Consider the following 23,574-nt stretch of genomic DNA (forward strand, 5'->3'; position numbering starts at 1 on the left):
TTGTTTAGTCACCAGTAAATGAGTTTGTAAACTTGAGTCCTTATCATTTGTCTAAATGCAAACTTTTTGAAAGGAGGAATCGATTTCAAAAGGGAGTGACACGACATTGATTTGCCATTTACAATCAAGGGTTTCAAAATCTTCTCAAACGAATGAACAAAACATCGTCGGTTAGGGCTGTTGAAACTGGCTGTAAAAGGCGTTGGCTACAACCAACTGTTGTCCATTTTGGACCCATTCGAAAGCGGCTTACTGCGAAGGGACGCACGTGTGAGTGTGGCAATTGGCAGGAGCAACTCATTAGCGCAAAGGGCGTACAATGTGCCATATACCCATATAGGCATGCAGCCATATAGCATACATATAGCATCTGGCCGTCGGCTCGATCCGTGCGTGTCCGCAATTAAGGTGATGACAAGGGGGGTGCGGGGCAAAGGCGGAGGGTGTGTGGTCCGTACATATTCCAGTGACGCGACAGATTTCGCTAATGACTTTGGGGGGGATGGTTATCCACTAGATTCCCTTCCTGTGCCCTGTGCATCAAATATCCGGCGCTAGCCCAACCTGAACCACCTTCGGAACTTCTGATGATGAATCGAAAAACTACTGGAATTAGATGTGCATTTCGGCAAATTACTAACCCCCCTTCGCCACGCCAGCTGGTGATGTATCGCCGCCCCTGGGTTTGGTTCAAAAAGTTGTTAATATTTTATTTGTGGCAGATTATTTAATTACGGGCAGCGCACATAAGCCACACTCTCGAATCATAAAGTCCACCTTTGAAATGTTTGAGTATAGGTGGATTTTATGACTTATTTGAAGGAAAACGTGGAAATGCAGTGCTTTGATAATTAATATCGCCTTTAATGAAAACTCTTTCGTAATAAAAATCTATTTTGTTTTGTGAATTGAATTCCTTAGCCAAGGTTAAGTCGTTGCTCATAAGTTGTAAATTTTGAACAACGCAAACACTTTTATTTTTGTTTGTATATGCTGTTTTATGTCTATGGAATTTCAATATGATTACAAGCTGGGGACAATAATAATAAAGAGCTTAAGACTCTGTTATTAGACTCATAGCATTTGGATTAACCTATTGTCAAAATAATGTAGACGAGTCACAATTTCCGTAGGTATTGTCTAGTCACTTCGTCTTCTTGACTTTTCTCCTTTTATGTTTGTTTTATTCCTTTGCTCTGGACCATAACTTTCGATGAAATTGCATTGAATTGTGGAAATAATCGCCATAAAAATGTTTCGTGCACGACTTGTAATTGGTTTAAGAATTTATGAGGGTTGATTGTGTTTTCTTTTTTTCTTCCCCCGTCGAAATACATACAGGCATAGAACTCAGGTCATATATATGGGGTTTAGAGTAAGGGGATGGGGAGTTTTTATGCTCCGATAGGGGCCATTGACACCCTTTGTTGTTATGGCTTTACTTTCGAGCTTTTTGTCGAAATGTCATTTGAATTGTTCAACTTGATGCTCTTTAAAACCCCTTTGAAAGTTGTCAGGTCGAGATAAAGGTCAATCCCAGCGATGATGATTCATGCATGCGAAATAATTGACTTTTTTGTGAAATTAGGGGTTTACATTTTATATTATTAAAGCTGATAAAACCTTCTGGAGTGAAAGGAAAATGATTATTTAGTTATATTTTCTTTAAAATGCTAAAGATTAAAAGTCTTTAATGGTTTTAAATAATTTTGACAAAGCACAATAAACCATTCTTTAAATTTGAGCCAGGTTTAATCATGTGCTTGGAAAATATATTATATGAATTACATTAAATAGATTAAAATTCCGGAAAGAAAAATGATGTCGGCCGTAATAATTTTGTTAACCAAATCTATAGATGCAAACCTCAATTTGTCTTGAATTTGATTTGTGTATCTTGCTGTAACGTCAACTTTTTTCTTATTTTCAGAATATGCCTGGCAGGTAGATTTCTGCTTTTCCCACCACCTAAAGGCCAACGGCACGGCAAAATTTCTTCCTGGCGATGAGAGCTTAACAAATGACACTCGTTCTATGAGGGATAGGGATAGGAGCCATCTTCCATCGCAATTGCAGAATGTGTGTCAGCGACGTGGAAGCTACACAATCCTCCCACTGAGTGGCAGCAGGAGATTCCTTAGACAGACACCTCTGATTCAATCGGCAGCGGCAAAGAAAAGCAAGGAAATGCGGAAAAACTCAAAGGAAATGGCAGCGAATCGCAGGCGAAAGAAGACAATCGGCATGCTGACATCGGGACTAAAATCAGTAGTCAAGTGGAAAATTATTGTATCATCCATAATGTTGCTCTTATTAAGCGGGACAAGTGAGTGAAACTCATTTACAACAGAACGTCTGACTGCTTCTGACACATTCGGCCCTGAACAAATACACTTGTAGACCAACATGCGTATGCGTATACGCAATATTTGAACACGGAAAGTGGTTGCATCAATAGCCATTTCGAAATGGCCAAATAGGCCTCTTCGTTCTGAAGTTGTTTAACCATACAAATGCAACTGCCAAATTTACTCAAAGTTTACTAATCTTCTGGTATTTTGATTTACACAATTGTACTGAGTATACGCATGGTGGGTTCAATTGTTTGAGCTTTTGCTAAACCAACAAATGGAAGCAGCTTGTTTTGAATACCCTCTCAAAGGAAATTTTCTTGATTTAAATTTATATATATTTTAGGGGTTTCACGGAAATCTAGTACTGAAAATATAATTTTATGTGTATCTAAAATTTTAGGAATTCATTTTGAAATTCATTTCTATGATTTATTTAAAATCGTTTGCTGATAATGTCGAACTAATATTTATTTCGTTGGATAGTCTGAAAAGGTATATAAAAAAACAGAAAATAAACATTCTTACTTAAAATCTTTTTCCAAAAAAAATTAAACAATTAATAACATAACATTAAGCACATTTAGCTTGCCAATAAATTGTATCTTAAAATTTGTTATCTAAAAAAAATTGAACACTTAAAAGGATTACATTTTCTGTAAACTCAAAAGAAGGGCATTTTTCATTGAACCAAATAGTAATCTGGAGGGGAAATGTTTTGTTAAAGAAGAGCGTAATTGCTCTTTGCTGTCCCGAATCGAATTTTGCCCCATTGTTTCTTGTTTTGCTTGCATAATTTGTAGCCGGGGGATCTGTTGGATGCGACTCAATTTACACGACCGGGGCGGAGTAAACAATGGCAAACGGCTCTTGAATGGGGCCAACAGAAGGCAGCGGCACGAAATAAATTACAAGGATTTATAAATCTTATCTCTGCTTCTTTTTTTCCTCCTTTCGTTCCATGTGGTTCCTGTGGATCCTGTGCGTCCTGTGTGCGTCCTGTGTGCGTCCTGTTTGGGTCCTGTGCCTCCTTGCCAATTGACGGCATTGTGTGCTCCTGTGTGCTGCGAATCCGACAAAAGGTCACGTGCTGGCGGTGCGAAAGGGTCGCCTGATGTCCCCCAGCTCGTTCACCGCCCTCAGCGGGGACCTGCATGTGCAGATCCAGTTCGGTGGCAACGAGGTGTCCCCGGAGGAGGCTGGGGACGGCCCGGCCACCGAGCAGCACTTGAGCACTGACGGGCGGGACTTGAGGACCGGGAACAACACCATAATGAGCACTTTAGTCATTAGCAAAATCATTGATGAGGCTGAACCGTTGCCGGAGCGGGGTTCAACCCCTTTGGCTGCCACTGCCACTGCCACTGCCACCAATAGCAGCCAGTTGGTGCTGCAGCGAAGACGCAAGGAGGTGGTCCAAAACATACCCCTCTTCCCGGACCCGCGACTCAATGTCACCCAGGTGACGGTGCCGTGCCAGACGTTTTTGATCGGCGGACGCTACGAGATGCAGGTGGTCAGCAATCTGAAGTCGGTGAACCGGAGCGAGGTGACCACCACTTTGGTGCCGGCCCAGGACGAGCGACTGCTGCAGACCCTCGACGTGCGATGGCCCAGTGCCGAGATGATAGTCAGTCCGGTGCGGCTGAAGACCTATCCCAAGCATCCCGTCGAGGTGACCCTGCGCTTTCCCGAGGTCAACTGCAACCAGTCGACGGGTCTGGCGCTGCCCGAGTTCTGGCTGGAGCTGATCTACTGCGGCAAGGAGCGCAGCTGCAGCCGGAACACAAGCCGCTCCAGTGTCCTCTTCGCGGAGCAGATACGCGGCTTTCCCAAAACAAGAGCCTGCGCCTGGGCTGCGAGCTGTTCGGACTGGCCGGCAACTATGCGGTCCAGCTGCGGCCCATGGTGCCCGCCCAGAATGTGCCCACCACCCGGCGGCTGCTGAGTGTCGACTGGAGCGACGAGTTCGTGTTCAACGTGTACGCCCGCAGCATCTTTCCCTGCGATCCGCACACCGGCATCGGAGTGCTCTACGAGTACCCCGGCTGCATTCTGGAGCAGGGCGACCGGGTGCGGTTGTACGCCAAGCTGAGGGCCGATGTCGCCTCCCTGAAGCCGCCCACCTCGCTGCACTACGTCGCCGAGCAGCGGGTCGTCAAGAGCCAGCACTCACTGTACTTCGCCTGCGACCTCTTCTCCGAGAAGTACGTGGAGTACTGCTTCGTCTACGTCAGCCAGGCCATTTCCGGAGCCGTGGCCGACGTCCGCATGGACTGCGTGCCCACGCTGCCCGTTAGCGGTAAGTCGATCCCCATGTCCATGTCCGTGTCCATGTCCATGTCCATGTCCATGTCGATTGCGATGGCGCATTAAGAGCGTATTTAACATCATTAAAAGGAAAATCCCAATTAATTGGTACTTAAATAGTGCGCAACATTTTCTTGCGGCTGCCTGCTTGCTACACTGAAATTTCTAAAGTGACTTAAATATTTATATACAATTTAATGAAATGATTCTACAGCAGCCAGTTTATATTGTTTTTCCAACATTTTTTTGACGACTTTATATTTAATTTATTTAAATAAATTATTATTTTACCATTAAAGTCAATAATATCATTTATAACTTAATTTAAATGGTTAATGCGTACTTTTTCGTGTTATTGGAATTTTATATAAAATTTAATGAAATGATTTTGATAAATCCATGTTTGCAGCAGCCAGCTTATATTGTTTCTCCAAAATTTTTTGTTGAAGACTTTAATTCAAATTTCTTTAATTAAATTATTATTTTACCATTAAAGTCAATAATATCATTTATAACTTAATTGAAATTGTGGAATGCCTGCTTTTTCGTGTTATCGAAATTTCTTAAATGAAATTTTATATGAAATTTAATAAATTGATTTTAATAAATCCATGTTTGCAGCAGCCAGCTTATATAGTTTCTCCAACATTTTTTGCTAACGACTTTATTTTAAATTGTTTTTTTAATTTATTCTTTTACAATTGAAGTCAATATTATCATTAATTTATTTGAAATTATTGTATGTCTGCTTTTTCGTTTTATCGAAATTTTTTCAAAAATTAAAGACAAGCATAGAAAATGCATTAAAAAAATGGCAAATAATTTGAATATATTTATTGGTTATGGACCTAGTGTTTGAACACCATGAATTTCAATTTAATGTTCATCAATTTTATTATTGTTTTAATATTGAAAACAATAATTAGTTTTACCATTGCCTTACTCAAATATAAGCCGCTTTTTTTGTTAGGCTTAAAATATTAATATTTATTTAGATTCAATTTAAATGTGTCCATATACATATATTCATAAAATATTAAATACTAGGAAAATGTTATTTTAAGGTATTAAAATTTGAAGGTACCTTGATTTTTGTATTCATCATATTTTACACTTATTACCTTACACTTTATTGTATTCAAATTTTTGTTTTCCACAAGCTTTAACTTTTTAATGGACTTTTATATTTATCCTGTACTCTAAAGGATTTCAAGAGCTTACAAATAAAAGAAATAACAAAACAGTTACCATCCTTTATAATATGTACAGTTAAAACTTACTTTATGAATCACGAATGGATTAGCTTATGACAGCCCTCTTTCCGCAGATTCGGATACCGGTGGCTGGGGACTTTGGAGCGAGTGGACGCCCTGCTCCACGAATTGTCTGGGAGGAACCCGGAATCGGTACAGGTTTTGCGATTCACCACCCCCGCGATATGGCGCCAAATTCTGCGAGGTATGTAATGTGAACCCTGAAAATAACTCGGTAGATTAACCTCTGAGCGACCTCTGCCTCCATCTGATTAGATAAACGTTAGTAGTAATAGTCAAAGTTTGATTGAGTGCTCCGAGAAATGATTAATACTCCAGCGCATCTAAGCGGAAGCATCAAGACGATTTCAATAAGTGCGGAACTACAACTAAAGACAGGCGAACTTCGCCCGACTCTGGGGACTCCCTTTCCCCGGAGATTGCTTCCAGTTTAGTTCACATTTCACTCGACTTTCCTACACTGAGGAAACCCATGTCTAGTTAATTGACACATACAAGTCGTAAACTTTAAGGGCATACTTAAAACTTTAAAGATTCTTTACAAAAGAACACTCAGAAGATATTCTAAGATCCATGAAAATATCTTTTATTCTATTTTATTTATATCATTTTTTACTTCTTACGATCTTCACCCCAATAAAAATACTCTTAAATTTAGATAGACTAAAAACATAACTACAATTGGTTAACATCTGCTTCTTAATAGTGGTATATTAATTGCAAATTAAACATTTGAATTACACTTAGTAACAAATTGTTGTTAGAAATAACTCTAGCTTTGTTCTATTTTCAGTCTATCTTAGAGACTAGGTATATAAATATAAGATAGTTTTAATTTAAAAAAGGGAAGTACAATTTATAACCATTAACATTACTATTTTTGGCTGGAACGCGTCTTTAAATTATAATAACTAAATTGAAACCACTTTAAATTATTAAAATGAAAAGTATTTATTCTGCTTTTTCTACTACGTAGTGCTACATTTTTCGTTTTTGTTTTTCAAATTATTTCTTCAATTATTATTTAAAAATCCGACCAAATAGCTTTGATTTTAAAATGAGAAACACAGTTTATACAACTTAAAAAAATACTTTTTTCTAGGCACGTTTAAAATGAATAATAATAATATTAAGATCACTAGGGACTAGCTTTTAAAGGGTTTGATATCCCCATCAAAGCATACAAAATTTAAAAGAGCTAAAAAGATTTCTTTTAGTGTAGTCCTCTGGGGCAAAGTGGAACTATTTCATTGTTTTTGTTTGTGGGGCATTGGAGGAGTGGGAGTAGGATTGGTTGGTGGCTTCGGTATGGTATAGTATGTTGTCTGCGAGCGTGTTTCCACACTGCGACACTTGCTCCAGATTGCGTGGGGAATTTACGACGTTTCCGACAATTGTCGGCCTACTACGCCGCTCTTTATCTTGTTTCTTTTGTTGAACTCAGTGGAACACTGAACCTTCTTCAGTACCCGGCGCCCAGCACCCAGCACCCAGGACCATCCACGCATTTCATTATCCAAAAACTTCCGGCATCAACATCCAGCGATAGGGGCACATTTGCCCGTACTTTGCCAACTTGTTGGGAACAATTACAGGCAAAGTTTTTAAATGTTCTGCGCACTTATTGCAAGTAGTTCTTACACTCTTACACGGGAGTTGCTCCACACGGCAGCTGGAAATGGAAACAATGGCATTGCCGTGGGGCGACAACAATTGACTGGGTGTGTCTTGGGTACTGGGTTCTGGGTACTGGGTCGTGGGTCGTGGGTCGTGGGTCCTGGGTCCAGGATCCACTGGGATGGCGATGCCGCCACCACTTTCATAACAATTTGCATTTGCCCCTAAAGAATTGCTCGGAGGCGTTGCTGCCATGTGTGTGTACAAATATTGCGCCACGGGCTATTAATCAAACAAAGCCCCGACACGACGGGCACTATTTGCTCTTAGAAAACACGGGAATAACCTTTTGTGACCACCGCAGCACCACAAACTCAAATTAGTGGCTTTTCAGTGCCACTTTAAACATGTTGAGGCCAGAAAGCATTTTGCTTTTTCATGATTTAGTCGAGGAAGGCACAATTAAATTTAATTCAAATAAAATGGAATTTGTTATTCAGCAATTGTAGCACAACTTTAGAGGAGTTTATATTAACATGTTTATCGTAGAATACAATAAAGTCTAAATTTGTTTTAGTAACATTTTCAATGCTAAATCAGAGAGCATTGTTCCTTTTAGTCTTCGATCTCTTAATAGTCCATCTAGACTAGTAAAGTTTTTGTTATATTTTTAAAGAAATAAACCGCCATGTACGTTTTATACTTTTTAAAAATATCCCTTGTAAAAATATGCGACCACGTTTGCGTAAATATGCGCCAGTGGAATTTGGATAAAAACTATTGTTAAAATCACAAACCGCATATTTAAAAGTCTTTAAAAATGTGAAAATAACTCATTCACTTTTTGGGCAATAGTTAAATGAAAAGTTTATGTGTCAAAGCTCAATTGTAATTGGTGTCAGTTTCTATGTTAACTTCATTTGTTAAAATCCGGCAAAGAAGGTTAGCTTTGTGGACTGTTTAAGCCATCAAAGGTCAAGGGGTAAGCTTTGAAAAGCTTTTATCGCCTTGACAACGGTTGTTCAACTTATTGTTATATTGCAGCTTGCCTTATTAAATTCAAACAAAGAACGATGCGTGTACAATTTCCAAATCATAAGCAATGACATATCTTTCAAAAATCACAAATACACGACAAAATTGTTAGACAGTCGAGTCGAAAAAGGAGGAGAAAGCCTTTAAGATGCCGCCAAAAGTGAAGAAGGAGAAGAAGGATGTGAACAAGGTGACCCAGGTGGACAGGACCTTCTACGAGCTGACCATCACGGACCTCAACCAGAAGCTGGCCCGCCTGCGATCCCACCTGACCAGCGTCGATGAGTCCAATGTGGCCCTCACCGAGAAGCTGCGCGAAGTGGAGTCCGACGGCGTGGATGTGGCCGCCCACTTGGAACGCACCTTGGCCGAGAGAAACAACTCGATTACGGAGCTGGAGGAGCGCCTGGTGGAGATCACCAAGGTGCGCGACGTGGAGAACCGGCTGGCGCAGGAGAAGATCGGCGATCTGGAGGCCAAGTACAAGGCCATGCACGACCAGCTGACCTCGGAGATCAAGCTGCTCAATGGCAAACTCAACTCCCTGGACGAGTTCCGCATCCAAAGGGATGTCCTGCTGGCCAAGTTCGATGACCAGGAGGCGGACCTCAATGAGCGGGAGAAGGACCACAAGGAGGCGCTCTACAACATGGAACAGCGGGCGGTGGTCGAGAAGGATGCCCTGAAGAAGGAGGTGGAGCAGAAGCTGCTCCAAGTCTCCGAGGACTTCACCCGCTCCAGTGAGATTCGCAATGCCGGCTACACTCGCCGCCTGATCCGCGAGAACATCGCCCTGCAGAAGGAGATCGATCTGCTGGTGATGTCGCAGATAAAACTCCAGCAGGCCTACACCAACCAGAAGTCCAAGCACAAGGAGATGGAGGAGCAGTACAGTGCCCTCGACCAGATCAAGAACGAGCTGGTGCGCAACTCGGTCAACAAGAGCAAGATCATCGAGGGTCTCACCCGGAACTACGAGAAACTCAAGGCCAAGTACGTGGAGGTGTTGCGCTACAGGAAGGCCTACGAATCGCATCTGCAGGCGGAGAAGTGTCAGAACATCAAGCAGAAGGACGCGGCCGGAAAGCTCCGCACCCTGGCCAAGCGAATGGAGATCGTGGAGCTGGAGAACCGGAGCATGGAAGTGGTTCATGCCCAGCACGAGATGGAGATTACCCGCTTGCGTGGCGTCATCCAGGAGATCAAGTGCACGGTGCGTGATGCCATTGTGGCGGAGCAGGCGGCCAAGACCTTCCCGCAGCGATTGGCGGAGGCCAATGTGGATGATGCGGCGGTGATAGCCGAGGTCCGCGAGGAGGCCATCTCCGTTTGCAGGCTGAAGCGAAGCGACCTGCTCTCCCAGCTGCTGAACATCGTGAGCTCCCATTCGGAGGAGCTGCCGAGGACGCCGTCGATTGCCTCCATTGGCAGTGCCACCTCCTCGCTGTATGCTCCCGGTAAAATGGGCTTCATGCCCGCGCGACCCAAGCCAACGCCATTCGATGTCTTTCGCAGCGAGGTCATCGACCAGGAGCCAGATCTCACCGTTCCAGAGGACCTGCAGAAGCTCAAGACGCAGGATCGGCCGATCGCGTCGCAGCGCGGCGACGAGAACTCCATCATCGACGTGGAGTTCGGGACCACTCTGTACGTGTCGTCGTCGCGCGAGGACGACCTCATCGAGGTGGAGGAGGAGCCGCTGGAGGAGCCGGAGGGCTCCACCAGTTCCATGTCCGTGAAGAAGGCCAGCAGCGAGGGCTCAGTGGCACCGCCCGGAACCGCCCCCCTTGCCGCTTCCGTGTCCTCTAAGGATCTGAAGGCACCCAGCATCGGCACCATGGACACACTCACGGGCGCCTCCAAGCTGACGGGCATCACCAACGAGGAGGAGGCCGGCGAGGAGGGCGAGGAGGAGGACTTCGATGTGCAGTTCTTCTATTAGTCTGCAAACTACCTAGTTGTCTGTTCACCATTTATTCCACTTTTGTTGAGACTTCAATAAATATCTGCAGAAAGAATTGTCTTTTAAGCACATCAAGAAACATACAAAAGGGTTACATTCGAAGGTGAATATATGATATTATATTAATATGCCAGTTCAATCGAGTATGCCGTTCTAATCGGAACTTGAGTATTAACATATTCACCTTTAAGTGTAACCCTTTTTCATGTTTTTTGATATGCTTAATATGATTTATTATAATGAGTAATGAGTAGAGTAAAGAGTTTTATCTCACCAATTGCATTTCCTGCTAAATTGCTAACTTAACAAAAACAAATAATAAATAAAATTAACAAATTTTACAATTTATGCGAACCATGACGAAATTCAAATGTGAACTATTGGAAAAAAATTTTGTTTTAAACGACAAACCACAGTTTGTCTTATAATAACATAATAGTCAAATACTATTTAATTAAGTATATTCAAATAAATAATGAAGTTATAACTTTTTCATTTTCCTAATGTTCCTATGGGACCTATACGATATATTCGTCCGATTTTAAAACAATTTAAGTCGTATTTTCGAAACAGTTAACCATTATTTTATTGTTTAATTTTTTTTCGAATGTTTCTATAGTCGTCCGATCCGGCTTGTTCCGACTTATATATGCAACTTTTAAAATTTTTTTCATTCATATTGCTTTTAACTGAGAGATTAGTTTGCGTAGAAACGGACATGGCTAGATCGAAAATGTATACTTTATACAGTCGGAACTGTCTTAAGTATTAACATTTTGTAACGATTATTTTCGTATTAAAACACAAAACATAAACATTAGTTTGATATTATAAATGTTAAGTTGATTACAAGTTTTGCTTGCTATAATAATAAATTGCTAATTGTGAAATGTAATTTAATAGTTGAATAATAATAAATATCTTATTTATTTAAGCCTTCCATTACCAACTCCTCACTGTCTTTTCTACCTTTCCCCTTGCAGGGTGCATCTGTTGAGACTCAGAAGTGTGGCAAGAGTATCGCGGATACGTGGGACTGCATCTACGAGACATCCGGCACTGTCATCACCAAGGATAACAGCACGGAGGTTAGCCAGGAAATCGGACCAGGATGTCGTTGCGGCTGCATTGTGCATTTGGGCTCCTCGAAGCCCAAACGAATCATTGCGGGTGCCACTCAAAGTTGTCCTGGCCGCTCGTTTTGGCTGATACAGGTACGACCCATTAACTGACTCCTAGCTGAACCCTTATACAAAAAAACAGGCTCACACTTGAAACTAGCGAGAGTTAAGTAAAGTTGCCCTTTGGCATTTGGTCAAGTTTTTGAGTGCTTTCAAGTTGTCTGCACCGCCATAACTATAAAAACGAACAATGCCAAACACTCCGAAGTCCAAGTCCATGAATAAAATTCCGCCACGCTTCGGAGGCTGGCCCCCAAAATGACAAAGGAGCCCCACTTAATGTGCCATGCCACAGGGAAGCGTGGGTCGAAACCGGGCATTACTGGGGGCCATGGGGGTTGAACTCAATTCATGCATAATAAATGCCCCACTTGGTAGGCGTTTCGACCAGTCCCGAAACTATCAATGCGTAAGGGGTCCATAGGGGTGGGTTGAACTCTATGTACCCGGTATCTATGAGTTGAAGGGTATGTTGCACGCAAGGTTCTGAATCTAGAAATCATACATTTCGAACAGATACATTTACGGGGTGTCGTGTACCTACCTACATATCCTTTAACGGTTTTCTTTTTCCAAAACATTTACCACTTCATTTACCTTTATTTTTCCTTAACATAAAGGTTCGTTTTAACTATAATTTTACAAAATCTTTTTTACTTAATATTTATATATTTATTATATTTACAAACAACATAACTAAATTAGGCCAAATTTAACCATCCTTCTTAAATTGATGATCAGGTACAGTACTATGTTTGTGTAAAATGTATATTTCTATGTTTATATAACATAATAATATAATAATTGAATAATGTTATTTACTTTCAACATCCTCAGTTGATTAATTATTTTAGTAATACCTAAATGTTATCTACATCTCTTTCACTCCATGGGTATATATGAATAGATGAATTTCGAATTTTTAAGTGTACAAATTGAATAATTTTCTTAACCCTCGGCTAATAAGTAGTAAAAACTCAATATAAAATATTATCCATATTATTTAAAAATATATTTTTTGGAGTAATGGGTATCACAGAACAAAAACTATAGAGTTTACTATTCATACGCACTTTTTTGCTGCCCCTTTTTGCTCGATACAATTGGAATGATTAGACCTGCCAATTGGCACGTTCCATGGGATGAGGGGAGAAGTGCTGATTGGAAGGAGGCTAAATGGTGATGAATGCCTGACCTACTTGGGGAGTTTCCCTTGTCCGGGAATGTGGAGAAGGCCAAACATTTGCCCGTATGCTCACAAACACAAAATTCTTTCTTCCCAGGTGGATGGCGAGGAAAGCATTTCGCTGGCACTGAGTTTCCTGCGTTTGCCGTGTGCCTCCCAGTACATAAAGGTGCGCGATGGTCCGTCGCTCTCGTCCACTCTGCTGGTGGAGCTCAACGGAGGTGGCCTGATCCTCAAGGGAGTCGGAGTTCCGGTGGCCGTCGAGTCGACGGGGGGCCAACTCCTGGTGGAGTTCTCCGCCGGCGATGTTGGCCAAGCGGCAAATGCATCCACTTCGACTCAGGAGGGAAGTGCAGCCTGCACAGGAGGCTTCATGGCCAATGTGCAGCAGCAGTTGGGTAAGTAGAACCGATAAATCTCCCTTGAATATCTATAAATTATTTATTGAATTTTGCATCAGCCTCGAGGAAGCAGAAACAGCAGTGTCACACTGGTTGCCGCCACTCGTTTGTCCGGAAAAACACGCTCAATTTCCCACAAACCTATGACTCACCTGCGTTTCACTCTGGTACATCTAAGTGCCATGATCTTTGCCAGCATTATCATTATAATCAGTGCCCTGCTAGGTGGGTAATGGCTATAGGTTTTCTAAGCTCTGAAATTCAATCAAATTTGTATTTGTATCCTCAGGTGCCCAATATGTGGTGCGGTATCGGAAGTACCATCTGGCAGTGGCTCGGCGACAGGACGAAGGCTCCCGCCTTCACACTCCGAGGGCTTCGCTGAGTTCTCTGCAAGGACCTCCTTCGCGGGCCATGTCCACCACCACGCTGCTCTCGGAGGTCATTTACATGGTCAAGATGCGGCCCAAGCACCACCTGCGACACTCCATTCTTCGCGAGAGCGTGGACGCCGAGAATCTGACCGGCGAGACGGAGTTCAAGGAGTCGGACTCACAGGGAATGCTGGCCAAGTGGTGGGTACTTCTTAAAATATTAAAACAAAAATGAAGCTGGCATCGAGGGATTGATATTATTCAAACAATAATTATAAATATTATGTTATTTTCATTAATTTCAAAATAAATAAATGTTTTTTTCATTAATTTCAAAGGTAATTCATTTATATTTGGTTTAACTATTTTTCTAACGAATAAATAGTTTTTTAATGGCTTTTGTTGTTTTAAAGGTAAAATGCCATTTCTTGTTCTAATGATCGGTTTTTTTTGCGCTACATTTCATTAGTGCCAGTTAAATTTTAAATGAAGTTTATTATTATCATCATGTCCCAGATTATTTAATATTGTTTTAAATTAAATATACAAAAAAATATACACACTAATAAGTGCCAAAAATAATAATATAATTAAAAAATAATAATAAATAATATATCAAATCTAATTTGTAATTGATAATTATACAAAAGATATTTATATTTTTTGTTGCAATCCCTTGCAGCGCTGAAGTCAAAGAGTTGGGAAGCTCGACCTCCATGGTCACTCTGCGAAACGAACGATCCTCGCCGGCGCGATCTCTGGACACCGGAAGTGTCGTTGGATCGCCCTCCTCCGCTGAGGCAGAACTGGCTGAGGTCCACAGCAGGACAGGTGGGTGCAAGGACTCACCCACAGACGACCAGCTGGAGCCGGCCAGCTGCAAGGACAGTGCCAGGGACTCGGAATCCATCATATCCTCGGGCATGAGCTCGCTGTGCAACAGTCCGCCGATGAACAGCAAGCGGCTGAGCAAGTACTCCGATCGCTACGATGCGGTCACTCTGAAGTTGCTATCCTCCAGGCTGGACGAGAGCCTGCAGGATGCCAGTTCCCTGCACTCGGTGACCGAATCCCTGAGGATGGGACGCCTGGGATCCCGCAGTGTCAGCTCTTCCCTGACAAATGTGAGTTAAGAGGTTACACTCCGTTTTATTCGAGTCAAAAAGTAAAGAGTTTATATATTTAATTTAACATTTAAGAACCTCTGAGTACTCTATTGAAGGTATATTTTCCCTATAGATTTCGGTGTTTAATTTAACGCCTTTACATAAAATCTTAAAATGGTTTGTCAAGCAATATCCAAAAGCCAAATAGATGTACTTTGTCATTATTGTTCACGAATTTCGTTAGTTTTCCAAAATAATTTGGAATCTGCGCAACGAAATCTATTAGAAAAGTATGGTTTTATTAGTGTGACTTGGGCTCTTAAATATTTGTATATCGTAAATATATTTTTAAAAACCACCTTATTTAAAAACAAAAATGATACTTAATTCTAAAATCAGATAACATCAAACATACCAACTTTCCAAAAAATATTTCAAAAAAGTTTTTTATATTCTTATATTCTTTTCAATATTTCAGATTTTAAAAATTTTATCTCACTCTTTTGAAATTTAATTTTTTTTTAATGTACATTTACTAAAAATTCTATATCTTGAAGATATTTTGTGAATGGCTATTAAAGTATTTTCATTTACAGGGCTGCTATTCGCCAGCTGCCAGCATTGTGAGCTCGGCGACGATCAGGACGACCAGCAATCCCAAGGAGTCCAAGGAGAAGCAGAATCGCAGGAAGCTGCTGGCGCGACCCGGTTCCGAGTTTTCACTCGGGAATCAAGAGGAACTGGAGATGGACTACTACGATTACAATGTGATCAATGCGGGATCGGCGCCGGGCTCTTACCTGGGAATGGATCCGGCATATCTGGTCTGGATTCCGCCCTTCGAGGAAGTCGCAGAGCGGGAGGAGGACGACAAGACGCCAGAGCCGGAACCGGATCCGGATCCGGAAAGAGACGAGCGAGAGCCCCTCTACGAGGAGATACGGATGCCCAAGTACGGACACTATCTGAGTCCGGCCAGCAATACGGAGTCCAGCAAGTCCACCACGGCCGATAACACACCCAGCTCGGAGGAGCGATCGCCACCGGTCAGTGGGCGTCCCTCCAAGGCCACCTCACCCTGCGAGGGGGCGGAAAAGGGAGGGAAGTCGCTGCCCAAACAACCCACTCCCTTCATGTCCAGAAAACAGCGACGTCAGTCCAAACAGCAGATGCAATCCAGTTTGTCCCTTAGCGCCGGTTCCCTGGATCACGAACAGAGGTGTGGCAGGAGCTCCAAGCTGGCAATTGAAATCGCTGCAGTGCATCAGAAAGTGGAGACCGATGTGGAGCTAAACGAATCCATGACCGGCTCATATGTGGAAAAGGAAACTGCTGTGGAGAAATCTGCAGGATCTGGGGATCTGCAGGAGTTTCTCTCCCTAGATGACATCCAATACGCCGACGAGAGTGGCAGCGATTACGAGGCCGTAAATCTCAAAAAAGTGGCCAAATCGGATCTGAAACTAAATCAAGACGGAGTTCGATCCAAACTTCTGCGTAGGAAAGAGCCCAAGTCAAAGGAGGTGTCCGTGTAGCCCCAGCATGTTATTGTACATAAAGTCAGCTCGAAAGGGGCCGTGTATGTTTAGTATAGTTTACGATCTTGTAAAATACGGGTAAATATTATATATATATGCATATGTCAGCACCACGAGAAACGTAGACCACCTGGAGTAATAGTGTTTTTAAAGCTAAGCCTTAAGCTCATCTCGATGTATACTTAAAAACCGAAAAGATTGTAGAGCAAGCTCGTATCTAGTCTCAAAGCTCTTATAAGGCTAATCTGTTTAATCTCTCGTTACCATGTATATACCGTAGCTAAGGTTCACTGTAATTTAAGTATTTATTCGCACATGGCCATAACATAAAACTGTGGAAACATTTAAGAAACCTTATTTGGCATTAACTTTGAATTAGACAATTGGAACTACGAAATTTTGTGATCTTTATTTTGTGCTTCGGAGCATTGGAAATTCTAGTCAATATAATAGTCAAAATTAATTAGCATTTTAAAATCAAAAAATGTTTTTGTTTTAACCAGATATTAAGCTTTTTTATTGCCCTCACCTGTAACTTACGAAAGTAAAAATAAAATAGTTGTATAGATGATAAAACGATGGAGGTTTTAAGAAATAACTTTGGGTATCCATGGGATGCAATATAATAATTTATTATTAAGGATTTAATAGACCTGCAGATCTGACAAGAAAATGTATTTTATTTTCTTGTCACATCCGCAAAACTTTTTTACCTATAAATATTTTTACTACAAATGCATCTGTTCCTTAAAAACAAGTAATGGAGCTACTTCCCCAAGGAAAAGTTATTCAATTACATCTCTTGAGGAAAGTAATGGAGTTACTTTTCATGAGTAAAGTAACAGACTTACTTTTCCCAGGGAAAGTAATTAAATCGCTCTTCGGGGTGTTGTTGTTTAAATTTCTTTCATTGGTAAAAATAATTCTTTTGCTCTCCAGAGAGTAAAGCAATTTTCTGCTGAGATCATGCAAGCTTAAAGGTCGACTTAGATCGGTTTTTTCTGGCACAAAAGGTAGTAATCCCCTACTGCATTTATCGTGGCTCGAAAAATTGGCTCGGTATGCCAACAGTTCACGCCGCCTTTGCTCTTTTCTCATCTCCTCCAAGAAGGGTGCTTCCTTTTCAACGTGATTTCGCTTTATTGTTCGGCACATAATACAAGCTGTCGTCTGCTCCAATTCTTCTCCACTTTTAACAGCTTCTTCATTTGATTCTGCAGTTGGTTTCGGACTTTTCTTTATTATTTTACTTACATTAGATTGATTTTCTTTTCTGGTATCACACTTCTTTTGATATATTTGAGTATAAGGATAAAGCAGCAAGTCGCGATCCTGTATTCCCTCAAAGTCAACGGAAGATGAGTCTGTTTTGTTAACATCGACCAGATCGTCGCGATTAAGATACTGCTTACACTTCCTCAATTTCTCGTTGTACATTTCTGAGGTCATACATAAGACCTCGCTGGCTTTCCTGGCCAAGTTAAGCCTTTCGTAAAAGTTTCTCCGGTCAATAGATTTTCGGCCACCTAAAAATATACTGCCTGTCCTGATTGTAACCAAATCTTCGACTAAGGACGGCTCCTCGTGCAGAAAAATTGATGTGATTGAGTTGGTTTCATCTTTTTTTATCGAATTTGTTGGCGTACCTGTTGCAGGGAAGAAATTCATATTCAATTGCTTCCCAGAAACTTTGTTAGAGCTGGTTGATTTATCTAGGGCTTTTGAAAAACTCTTCTTTCTCATTTTGTTTTGGTTTGCTGATGTACTTATCGTTTTTGGTTTTGACTCAACGTCTGATTTACGCCTTTCTTCTTCAGGGTTATACTGTAGCTCACCTTCTATATTGACTAAAAGCTCATTTTGAGGAATTTTCCTTTGCTCATTGCTTTTATAGACTAATAGTTGATTTTTAAGCTCTTCTTGAAACTCACTGTTTTTATTGAATACTTGAAAAAGTTTCTGAAGCTCCTGTTCTTTGTTGAGTATCGGTTGATTTTTAAAATTTTTCTCTCTGAGTTTTTTGATTAGTAGTTCGATTTGAAGGTTTTCCTGTTGCTCTCTGTCTTTATTGATTATAAATTGATTATGTAAAATTACCTGCAGATCGCTGTCGTTTTTGATTATGGAAGAATTTTGAAGAGGTTCCTGTATATCACTGTTTTTATTAAATACAGCTGGATTTTGACGACTGTTCCTGTATCTCACTTTCTTTATTGTCTATAGCTGGATTTTGAAGACTTTCCTGTAGATCACTGTCTTTATTGAATACAAGTGGATTTTGTAGACTTTCCTGTCTTTCCTCACTATCTTTATTGAATACAAGTGGATTTTTCAGATTGTCCTGTAGCTCAGTATTTTTATTGGAAGCAAGATGATCTTTCAGATTTTCCTGGAGCTCACTGCTCTTATTGGCGACAAGAGAATTTTTATTATCCTCTTTAATAGGGCGATTAAGAATATTGAAATATTTGGACTTAAAGACAGTAGATGTCTGGCTGAATACCTCATCGATTTTTCCATTTTTCTCATTATTTATTATTTTTTGTGTCTTGTGAAAGTTAAAAGTTATCTTGTTTGGTTTTTCTTTGTCGTTTTTCTGCTGATTTTCGGGCTCATGAGAACTATTTCGATGGGCAGGAGCTGCCCTTCGTTCCAGTTGTCATTCCTGGTCGCCTGATTTCCCTGAACTTGATTGATTTTCTTTGCAGGAGTTTTGGTAGGTATGATTCTGAATTCAAGGAGTCTGGTTCCTCCATTGGAATTTCTCGCACTAACAAAATAGATATTTGGCACAGGACCGGATTCCGTGATTAAAGTTTTTAACTTGGCTACCAGTTCTTCAGGCTTTTTGATGGGAGTCCTATTGTTCGGCTTATCATATATCTTTTCTTTTTTTTCCTTGTAATTTAACTTCTGGGAACTACTAGTTTTTGATATTTTTTGAGCTCTGTGAATATTTTTTAAAAGATGTTTGGCAATAGGAACCCTTGTTCTTACCTTACCAGCTGACTTGTTGGGCTTTTCTGATTTTTCTTGATAGTTTTGGATTTCTTTTTAGGATGTTTTGTATTAATAGACTTACGGTTTGATTTGGCATTTGAATTTATATGATTATTCGATCCCTTTCGTAATTTGTGAATTTGTTTTGAAAAATCTTTGACAATGATGGAATTGGGCTTTGGTTTAGTTGCTTTTAAATCAATTTCTTCTTTGAAACTTCCCTGATTAATTTTTATATTTTGGGGTCTCTCTCCAACCTTATAGATCTGTTTAATAGGAGTCATCTTTACCAACTCTTTTTCAAACTTTTTGGTTATTGGTTCCTGCTGATTAGTGCTCCAATTTGATCTGCCTTGAATATAAGGATCTGCCTTGTCAATTTCCCTTTCAATGTTTTCTTCCTTTTTTTGAGACGTATTGGTAATTTCTTGAATCTTATAGATCTCCTTTATTGGGCGACGGCCAAAGAAGACATATTTGGTTTTCCTGCTGAATTTCTTCCTCGAACAATTAGAAATTTTGAATCATTATCGTTAGTAAATGACCTTAACCGGAAACTTAATTTTCTTGGTGATATTTTGTCTCTATCTACGTAGGACTTTCTCTGCACATCACTGGTCTTAAGAGACCTATCTTGATTCTTGACAGCGGAAAATTCGGAGTACAATCTACCATTTTTATTGTCAGTTCCTTCTCTGGGATTTATTGGTGCCTCTGGAACATTTTGTTTATTTGTAACCGGATTTTGAGTGGTGGAAAAATTAGGCTTGGTCTTGGAACTTTTTTTGAAATTTTCTTGTTGTATACTTGTCTTTGTGATTTTTTTAGATTTATTTTGAATAAGATTTTCGTCGTTAGTTGATTTTCTAAACCTCTGTGTTTGGTCTCTAGAACTTTCTTTCCTCTTACCAGATCCTTGTCGTAAATTACTCGTTTTTTTCACTTGATGTTTGCCTTGCATATAAAGCAGATCTAAGTTACTTTTCGACATTGAAATCTCATTTGTTCTCTCTCGCAGACTATGAATCGCTTTCGGTTTTGACTTAGCAGGTGATTTGTGAGTTGTGCCTTTAGCACTTTGCTGGTATTCTGTGCTCTTAGTGACGGATGGACGAATTTGATAGACTTTCCACTCAGGATGCTGCTCGTTTTCAGGTTTTTTTTTGCATTGTAGGTGCGTTCCTTCTTTGTCAGTGGCGTATGCACGATTGTATAAAATCTCCTTCACTTGAGGTTGTTCATTCAATGATTTATGTCTGTCTGGGTGCTTTTTATATTCCGTTTGATTTTTGTATTGATGGTGTGTTCCTACTTTATCATATATGTCATTGTAAGTGCTGTCATCTTTAATATTATGTTCGAATTGAGCATCTTTGTTTTTACGTTTATATCTGCAACATTCTTCATAACGCGGCTGATCTTGACTGGCCCGAAGAATTTGGTAGAAGGTATTTTTCTTCTCGGCCCTAGCACTACTTCTTGATATAGAACATTTTTTTTTTGGGATCATACAGGATGCAGTTCCGGCTAAAGGAACTTCCGGAGGCGTTTGGCGCTTTTTTCTATTCCACACTCTGTGTTTCTTTGGGCAGGTCGGCCAAGCAAGCGTGCTTTTATCGAATTTGTTAATGCAGTACAAAACATTCGATATTGAGTTGGAGAGATATTTTGCATTTGGATTTATAGGAAGGGGATACGGTAACCTCTCCATAAACAGGCAATTTGGATTTAAAAATACTCGTTGTGTAAAATGAAGAGTTTTTTTTATATTTCGACAAATTTGTATACGACATAGAGAAATTTATTGAGAAAGTGAAATTATCACAATAGGCTTACTAAGTATAAACGTAAATAGTTTCCAGACATGTCTATATATTTCACCTAGCTGAAACTTAGTTGCACGCAGATATGATAAGGCTTAACTACTCGCAGATAACCAACTATATAAGACCAGAAACAGATAGAATATTTTGTAAGCTAGCTTTATTACACTCAGAAATGTCTTTATTACACCCAGATAAGAGATAACCTCCCGCTGATGGTTGTTATTTAAACCTTTTGTGACCATAGACTTACTAGCGGCACTCTCACTCATCTTTAAATTCAACCTTAAAATAAAAAAAAAAACACTTTATAAATTTTTTTAATACTTACGATTTTGAAAATTATACATATAACAAACAAAACGGCTATGGCAGCTCATAACACTAAAACCAAAATTTTTAGGACAAAAACAGATGGGGTACTTTTGAATGATCAACATCAAATAAGGGTTAAAGAGATTGTATTTTAACAATATCGTCGAGGCTATGTTAAAAGTTCAAGTTTAACACGAGTATTTTCATTTGTACAGAAGACCAGTTGAAGACCTCATGTACTCCTCCAGGTTAATAGAATCCGCGTCAGGCGCGCAGAAATTTCAGCTCCAGTGCAAAGGACTTAATGGATTGGGTCCTGAGTGGGTACCCTTACAACAGGATTGGAGTAATCGCTGGTGTACACTCACCGAAAGATTTACGGAAGAGTTTGTGAAGCGAATCCATGACTTTAAAACGCGAAGCAGTGATGTGTTTGTGGTGACATTTATAAAGTCCGGTACGACATGGATGCAGGAATTGGCTTGGCTTTTGCTTAATCAAATAGACTTAAATGGAGCTCGAAACAGTGATTTATTGCAGCGGAGTCCTTTTCTAGAGTGAGTAATAAACTTTATTCATGATTATAAACTTTATTCATGATTAAATACGATGGAAAAAAGAACGTCCAAATATTCGTCCATTGTAGTTTTTTTAGGGTATATTCTGAGTTGTACAGTTCTGTAGTTTAGATACAAGACAACTTAAGATTTCGCAATCGTAATTTAATGTCTTAAGATAATAGCTGCCATAAAAACGATCGTGTCAAGCTTGAACATGCGGTATATTAAGAAATTTCTGTATTTTTCGTTCTTGTTCTCTAACATAATGTTTTTTTTTTTAATTTCCGGACCAATACCTTGAGCTTTATCGAAATCCCATGACTATATCCTATAGCTGTCAATAGCTGTCAAATATATGTCTAACTAACCGCTCTTTATTGGCGCATTTTGATCATGAAAAAACTATCTTGCGTAATATGATTGTTTTGTATCATTTCGGATCCATTTCTTCTTCTAGCTGTCATATCTAAAATCCTAAAAAATATATATATGATTTAAGTACTTATATAATTTCACAATTTTCAATTTGTGTAGAGAGTCTGGACTTCATCCTGTGGCTTTGGATTCCATAGCAACTTGCGATAAAATTCAATCCAATCCTCGATTGATAAAATCCCATTTGCCAGCGCAACTGTTGCCCCAAGAGATCTGGACCCAAGATCGAAAAGTTATCTACGTTGCTCGGAATCCGAGGGATGTTGTGGTTTCCACGTTTCACTATTTCACTGGCCTGAAGATCTCGAATTGCAGCTTGGACGACTTCGTGGATTACTTCATTGCGGATAAGGTGGTATTTACCACATACTGGACCCATGTTATCGATTTTTATAGAATGCGCAATGAGGAGAATGTCTTCTTTGTTACCTATGAGGAAATGAAACGAGATCTGGAAAATGTGGTCAGGAGACTATCTCGATTCTTGGGTTGCCAACAGCTAAGCGATAGTGAAATGGAAAAGCTGGTAAACCACTTAAGTTTCAAGAACATGAAAGGTTAGTGTGTATGAATGTTGTGGGAATAAAATGTTATAGCTGATAAGTACGATTTTGTCTTTCAGGAAGCAATTTTGTCAACTATACTGCCTTGCAAGAATATACTAATTTGAACGATAACTTTCAGTAAGTTTTAGTGGACGCTTTAATGCTTTAAAGTAATTTTATTTTATGATTAGATTTATGCGCCGTGGAATCGTTGGCTCTTACAAGGATGAGTTAAGTTCTGATTCTCAGAACAAAATCAATAAATGGACAGAAAGCTTTTTGCAAGAATACGGAATTGCAGAATCTGATATTTTTGGCCACCTATAAGTTTAGTGTTCTGTTATTTGTGCTTAAAAATGTTACTCAGAATTAAATAATAAATTTCTTTTATAACCGTGGACGGCCGCCCACGTAGTGACGATGAGCAACGAAAAGTGTGATTTTTTGCTTGATATTTGATGACTCTGGAACCGATTTAACTATATTAAGCAGATGGAGCTGAAAAACTTTTGTTCTACTGTAGACTTCTATAACTTTTTGGAAAACATTCTAGCTTAGCA

The 23,574-nt window shown here is 40.1% G+C and overlaps 5 protein-coding genes across 5 annotated transcripts in view; 3 read left to right on the plus strand and 2 right to left on the minus strand.

Moving 5' to 3' along the window:
* Positions 1-16,898, plus strand: part of LOC128259972 (uncharacterized) — a 32,168-nt gene extending 15,270 nt beyond the window's left edge. The window contains 10 exon segments of the mRNA XM_052992624.1: positions 1,931-2,326; positions 3,434-4,183; positions 4,186-4,653; positions 5,989-6,119; positions 11,534-11,764; positions 13,015-13,315; positions 13,385-13,543; positions 13,608-13,893; positions 14,375-14,816; positions 15,395-16,898. Coding sequence (XP_052848584.1) covers positions 2,035-2,326; positions 3,434-4,183; positions 4,186-4,653; positions 5,989-6,119; positions 11,534-11,764; positions 13,015-13,315; positions 13,385-13,543; positions 13,608-13,893; positions 14,375-14,816; positions 15,395-16,333 — 3,999 coding nt within the window. The 5' untranslated portion in view covers positions 1,931-2,034 and the 3' untranslated portion in view covers positions 16,334-16,898.
* On the plus strand, positions 8,439-10,605 carry LOC128259971 (cilia- and flagella-associated protein 157). The gene is made up of 2 exons (XM_052992623.1): positions 8,439-8,534; positions 8,597-10,605. The coding sequence occupies exon 2, from the start codon at positions 8,736-8,738 to the stop codon at positions 10,527-10,529; it is 1,794 nt and encodes a 597-aa protein (XP_052848583.1). The 5' UTR covers positions 8,439-8,534; positions 8,597-8,735; the 3' UTR covers positions 10,530-10,605.
* Positions 16,899-17,053: 155 nt separating the features above from the next.
* Positions 17,054-18,978, minus strand: LOC128260106 (uncharacterized). Its single transcript, XM_052992837.1, has one exon. It carries the CDS (start codon positions 18,077-18,079, stop codon positions 17,126-17,128), a length of 954 nt encoding a protein of 317 aa, XP_052848797.1. The 5' UTR covers positions 18,080-18,978; the 3' UTR covers positions 17,054-17,125.
* A 43-nt stretch (positions 18,979-19,021) lies between these two features.
* On the minus strand, positions 19,022-21,301 carry LOC128260105 (uncharacterized). Its single transcript, XM_052992836.1, has one exon. It carries the CDS (start codon positions 21,045-21,047, stop codon positions 19,785-19,787), a length of 1,263 nt encoding a protein of 420 aa, XP_052848796.1. The 5' UTR covers positions 21,048-21,301; the 3' UTR covers positions 19,022-19,784.
* A 363-nt stretch (positions 21,302-21,664) lies between these two features.
* LOC128260161 (sulfotransferase 1E1-like) lies at positions 21,665-23,459 on the plus strand. The gene is made up of 4 exons (XM_052992946.1): positions 21,665-22,031; positions 22,569-23,026; positions 23,092-23,152; positions 23,206-23,459. The coding sequence occupies exons 1-4, from the start codon at positions 21,709-21,711 to the stop codon at positions 23,339-23,341; spliced, it is 978 nt and encodes a 325-aa protein (XP_052848906.1). The 5' UTR covers positions 21,665-21,708; the 3' UTR covers positions 23,342-23,459.
* Positions 23,460-23,574: the final 115 nt, after the last annotated feature.

Source organism: Drosophila gunungcola, assembly GCF_025200985.1.
Source record: "Drosophila gunungcola strain Sukarami chromosome 3L unlocalized genomic scaffold, Dgunungcola_SK_2 000014F, whole genome shotgun sequence".
Lineage (NCBI taxonomy): Eukaryota > Metazoa > Arthropoda > Insecta > Diptera > Drosophilidae > Drosophila > Drosophila gunungcola.